This window comes from Hyperolius riggenbachi, chromosome 1, assembly GCF_040937935.1.
Source record: "Hyperolius riggenbachi isolate aHypRig1 chromosome 1, aHypRig1.pri, whole genome shotgun sequence".
Classification (NCBI taxonomy): domain Eukaryota; kingdom Metazoa; phylum Chordata; class Amphibia; order Anura; family Hyperoliidae; genus Hyperolius; species Hyperolius riggenbachi.
The window spans coordinates 439,146,322-439,151,500 of NC_090646.1; the positions used below are offsets into that span (position 1 = coordinate 439,146,322).

The 5,179-nt window shown below is 45.8% G+C and overlaps 1 protein-coding gene across 1 annotated transcript; it reads left to right on the forward strand.

The window, feature by feature from the left end:
• The first annotated feature begins 2,653 nt into the window (after positions 1 to 2,653).
• On the forward strand, positions 2,654 to 4,936 carry GADD45G (growth arrest and DNA damage inducible gamma). The gene is made up of 4 exons (XM_068271453.1): positions 2,654 to 2,840; positions 3,252 to 3,353; positions 3,803 to 4,016; positions 4,128 to 4,936. The coding sequence occupies exons 1-4, from the start codon at positions 2,788 to 2,790 to the stop codon at positions 4,236 to 4,238; spliced, it is 480 nt and encodes a 159-aa protein (XP_068127554.1). The 5' UTR covers positions 2,654 to 2,787; the 3' UTR covers positions 4,239 to 4,936.
• Positions 4,937 to 5,179: the final 243 nt, after the last annotated feature.

A 5,179-nucleotide genomic window follows, 5' to 3' on the forward strand; every position in this document is an offset into this window, starting at 1 on the left:
ATTACATTGCTTGTATTCCTTTAAAATCATCACATGAACTCTGTTGCAAAAGATCGTGCTTTAAATATAAATTATTTTGCTGAGTAGCCTACTGGATAAATATGCAGGTTATTCAAGGGTGCGGACCGACCAGTCAGGACAACTTGCTTGAGAGAGTGTTTGAGGTTAGCTGCGGTCATAAACACAACGTGTAATATTCCACCATACGCAGCAGGTGGCGCTGCAGGTTGTTTTTAAGGCGCTGGTTATTATTGCCAGTAAAGTCCTTTGACTGCTGCTGAATAATCTGTACCAGGAAACTTTGCACCGCAGTAAAATATAACACAATTGGGGGAAATACAGAAGTAAAACGAGGAATACCACGAACTAATTACTTACTCACTCTTATAATAAGCCATACATTTTGCAAAATCTGTTATTAAGTTAAAAGGTGAGTTTCTAACTAGATCGAGCTACAATAACCTGCAAAGACAGCTGAAAGGCAAACTAGTAACTAAAATGTCATGTATTTCTGAAAAGTCCTGTATAGTCTGCATCAAAGTTACAAAATAGCTGATTGGTGTGCCAATTTCCCGGCTGATTCTGCTAGAGCGCTTTCCCCGATGATTACCTCTGTCTAGAACTGCTGCACTGCTCGTTTACATTCCTCTGTGTCTCGCCTGGTCTAGTCTGATTTCATGTGTCTGGCACTTTACAATAATGTTGCAACGTATTTTTCAGAGGCCAGTGTGCAGATCACAGCCAGCTCAGAGCTGGTACCCCAGCCTGGTTATAAAGGATGACTACTGGAGCAAAGTGTACTACTGATGCCTACACGTGCGAGCATAGCCCTGGTGCACAAAGGGTTACAGCAATGATCGGGGAACCCCCTAGTGTAAAGAAGCGTGCTGGATGGATTGTTTGGGGGGTGGGGGGAGCTTTTCATCTGGAAGACATTGTTAGATGATCCATTTGTGCTCAGCATCCCCCAAGCTGAGCCCCACCCCAGTGGCAGGTGGACAGTATCCCTAGAAAGAGAATAAGGGCCAATTGTCTAATCTGCAAACTGCCACACGCCAGACCTTCCCCCCATCTCCCCCATTATGAGTCTCCTATAGAAATGCAAAGTAGCAGCGTGTGCCATTCGCAATCTGCTGCACACTGACCCTATTATTGGGATAGATCTGTGCCTTGAAAAAAGTGCAAGATGTGCGTATCTGCCTAGGGACCTTATAAACACATCCATTTTTCAGGCCAATTCAATCACATACATCAAATCTGCGCAAGATCTGCAGCCCTCAACTGCCCAGCTTGATCACTTTACTGTATAAGATAAAAGGCTGATTGATTGTAATGCAAGACATTAGAACGTCCAATGCTCAGAACATGTCAGTGTCTCATATACAATACCGTATTTACCAGCCAGAGATATTGTGCCGAGTGTCTCCTGCACAATCACCCAGAGAGACAGTGCTGAGTGCCTCCTGCACAATCACCCAGAGAGACAGTGCCGAGTGTCTCCTGCACAATCACCTCAGAGACAGTGCTGAGTGTCTCCTGCACAATTACCCAGAGAGACAGTGCTGAGTGTCTCCTGCACAATCACCCAGAGAGACGGTGCTGAGTGCCTCCTGCACAATCACCCAGAGAGACAGTGCTGAGTGCCTCCTGCACAATCACCCACAGAGACAGTGCTGAGTGTCTCCTGCACAATCACCTCAGAGACAGTGCTGAGTGTCTCCTGCACAATTACCCAGAGAGACAGTGCTGAGTGTCTCCTGCACAATCACCCAGAGAGACAGTGCTGAGCGTCTCCTGCATGTGCCAGCCAAAGAGACAGTGCTGAGTGTCTCCTGCACAATCACCCAGAGAGACAGTGCTGAGTGTCTCCTGCCCAAATCACCCAGAGATACAGTGCTGAGTGCCTCCTGCATGTGCCAGCCAAAGAGACAGTGTTGAGCGTCTCCTGCACAAAGCTGCACGTGCAAGCAGCAATTGTGCAGGAGACACTCAGCACTGTCTCTGGGTGATTGTACAGGAGACACTCCAGCAGGAGACATTCAGCACTGTCTGGCACATGCAGCATTGTGCAGGAGACACTCAGCACTGTCTCTGGGTGATTGTACAGGAGACACTCAGCACTGTCTCTCTAGCTGGCACATATAGTGAGAGACACACTGGGTGCAGAGAGAAGGTGCCGAGTGTCTCCTGCACAATACTGCATGTGCCAGCCAGAGAGGGAGGCAGTGCTGAGTGTCTCTGACCTGCACAAGGCTGTACTGCGTGTACCGGTCAGAGCACAGTGTCTCTATGCTGTCTGTGCTCCTCTCGCACACATCATGCACCGCTAGAAGAATACAAGAAGAACACTGGGCACTGCAGCCAAGTTAGTTTCTGGTAAAGCTGGAATCCGCAGTCACCAGTCTGCCCGGTAACAACATCACAAAAGCCACTTACACTTTGAGTCATTGTAACCCCCCTGTCTGTGCAGCGTGCACCCACCACAGACACACTCTGCTCCCCTCCACACAGCCCCCTCCCCCACGTGGCCTTCTGGCACGAGCCAGAGCGTTCTGTTAGCTGTATTAGCATTACAATGCCTCCCCCGCCTGGCCAATGAGAGAGAAGGAGTGCGGCAAACTCCACCCCCGCCTCTAACTGCATAAAAGTAGGAGCTGCTGCCCATGTTCTTCACACACTGCTTGGATTCTCTCATTGAACACTAGCTCTTTGGATATAACTATTGCTTTCAGCAACCTTTGTGGATTTTTCTGGCATCTTGCTTACATCTTTGTGCAAAAAATCATCATGACTCTGGAAGAGGTTCATGGACAGGAGACCGTTGTGGAAAGCGCTGAATGGTAATTATCAGCCTTTATCAGTGACATTTCTTGCTCGTTTGCAGAAAGCTAACCGGCTTTTTTTGGGGATCTAGTAAATCATGTTACAGTTTACATTGGGGTTCTTTAAGCAGCAGATAGGTGCATGGGAAATGTTTGATAGCAAAGCTAGCCATTTATGTGGGTTATTGTGAAAGCTTGCCTTGTATGTAGATTATTGGGAAAGCTTATTTAGTGATCATATGCTGAGTAGAAATTGCCAGTAGTTTGTGGAGCAGCTTACAGTGACAGCAGTGATTAGCTTAAGCAGCTGCTGCCATATAAGGCGTTCTAGTTTTGATAGTTGCAGTTTGCTGGTTTATTTTGCATGCATGGTTCTGATGATTTTGTGGACTGTGGTATTAAGTGCATTTTATTTTTTGTCTTGTTCAGGATGCACAGCGCTGGGAAGGCTCTGCATGAGCTGCTGATCTCCGCCCAGAGACAGGAGTGTCTGACCGTTGGAGTCTATGAGTCTGCCAAACTAATGAATGTGTAAGTATCCTACTCCCTTGCACAGAAACCCACGCACACCCATTACTCATGCACATGTAACACTCTCGGTGCCCACACGCAGTGGCGTAAGCTGCAAATCATGATGCTTCTTAGCACCTATTTGATCAGACCCCCTCCCTACCCAGACATAGACCCCCTAGAATAATATCACTTTTCATCTCCTATCCCCAGGGTGTCTGTGTGCACCCACTGACTCCCCCAATATCCACACTGCCCACACAGCTCTTTGCATGATGTTAATACCAGTTGGTAGTCACAGGGTGTAGGAAGATAGTAAACTTTTATGGCTCACTCTGCTCTCCTTGCTCTAGGGTCATTTAGCAGCTGTCATTGTGTCTATTCCTATGCCCCTTCCCACACACAAGACATACTCAATCATGCTTTTCTGAATGCAGAACTAATGTCTGTTCCTTCTTTCTCCTCTACAGAGATCCAGACAATGTCACTTTCTGCATTCTGGCTGCTGATGAGATCGACGAGGGCGACATTGCCCTGCAGATCCATTTCACCCTCATCCAGGCTTTCTGCTGTGAGAATGACATCAACATTGTACGTCTGAATGACACAGAGAAGCTGGCTGAAATCTTGGGCAGCACTGAGGAGTCTGGGGAGCCGAAGGACCTGCACTGCATCCTTATTACTGTAAGTGTCGTCTTCCTGCCTATCTCTGCTGACTTGGCTCTGTGCCTTTGGCTGTGTTTCAATGCTCTTCTTGTAAGCCGTTTACTCATATGCTGTTCTTTCTTTTCTCAGAACCCCAGTGAGGATGCTTGGAAAGACCCTGCTTTGGAAAAACTTGGTCTATTTTGCGAAGAAAGCCGTAATCTAAATGACTGGGTGCCCACTATCACTCTGCCTGAGTGAAGGACTAACTGGTGCATTAGATTGTGAAAATCGTTTTGCATTCTTATCACGGTGTTGTACGCCTGGATGGACCGGCAGCATTCCCGAATCTGTGGATTACGCCGGTTGAGGTCGGAAACTGTGGCCGAGACCGGCAAGATGTTGGCTCTTGTGGAGCAAAAAGAGTAAGGAGGAAACTTGATATGGACTGATCTGCAGAAGGGATGGTTCAGACCAGTGCAAAGTCTCTCCTACATTAGTAGCACTGAAGGGGCAGTCATACCGTGGAGTTGGAGCATATGGCATGTTTGCAAACCTGGAAGGACTATTGCAAAGTGGAAATACGTATTTTGTGGCTAAGGTGGCACAAGGCAGACTATGGCAGATGGGCAACAACTTGGACTGATGAAATCATGTGGACATTTGGAAATGTTTGGACTGACAACTATGTTTTAAAAAAAAAAACTAAAGAAGAAAAAAGGACTTTAGATCTAACAAGCTAATGAACTGCATTTTACTTTTAAGATGCTTTTTTTAAAATCTCATCGTATGAGATGGTGTCCTGAGACACAAATGAACTTTATACACCATATAGACTCTATAGAATCAATCTGTACATGACTTTATGGCACTATTATAAAGTGCTCATTATGATTCCATCTTATATTTTGCTGTACATTTTATTTCAACTTTATGTTCAATAAACAAATTGAAACATATTTTGGTTGTCAGTTTGCAATATTTTGCATATAGGTTGGGAAATGGGACTGCAGAACACACATTATTATATAATGTATGGTACACACTTATTTTATTTTTTTTAACCAAACCTAATGACAGCTTTCTGCTGTGCTGGCTCTCTTTGTTAATGGTCTTTTTTTTTCTCTTTGAACAGAAGGCGCTTGCTCCTCAGTGTAAGCCAGGGCTGAGAGCTAATGCCTACTATTCAATCAGATAATTTG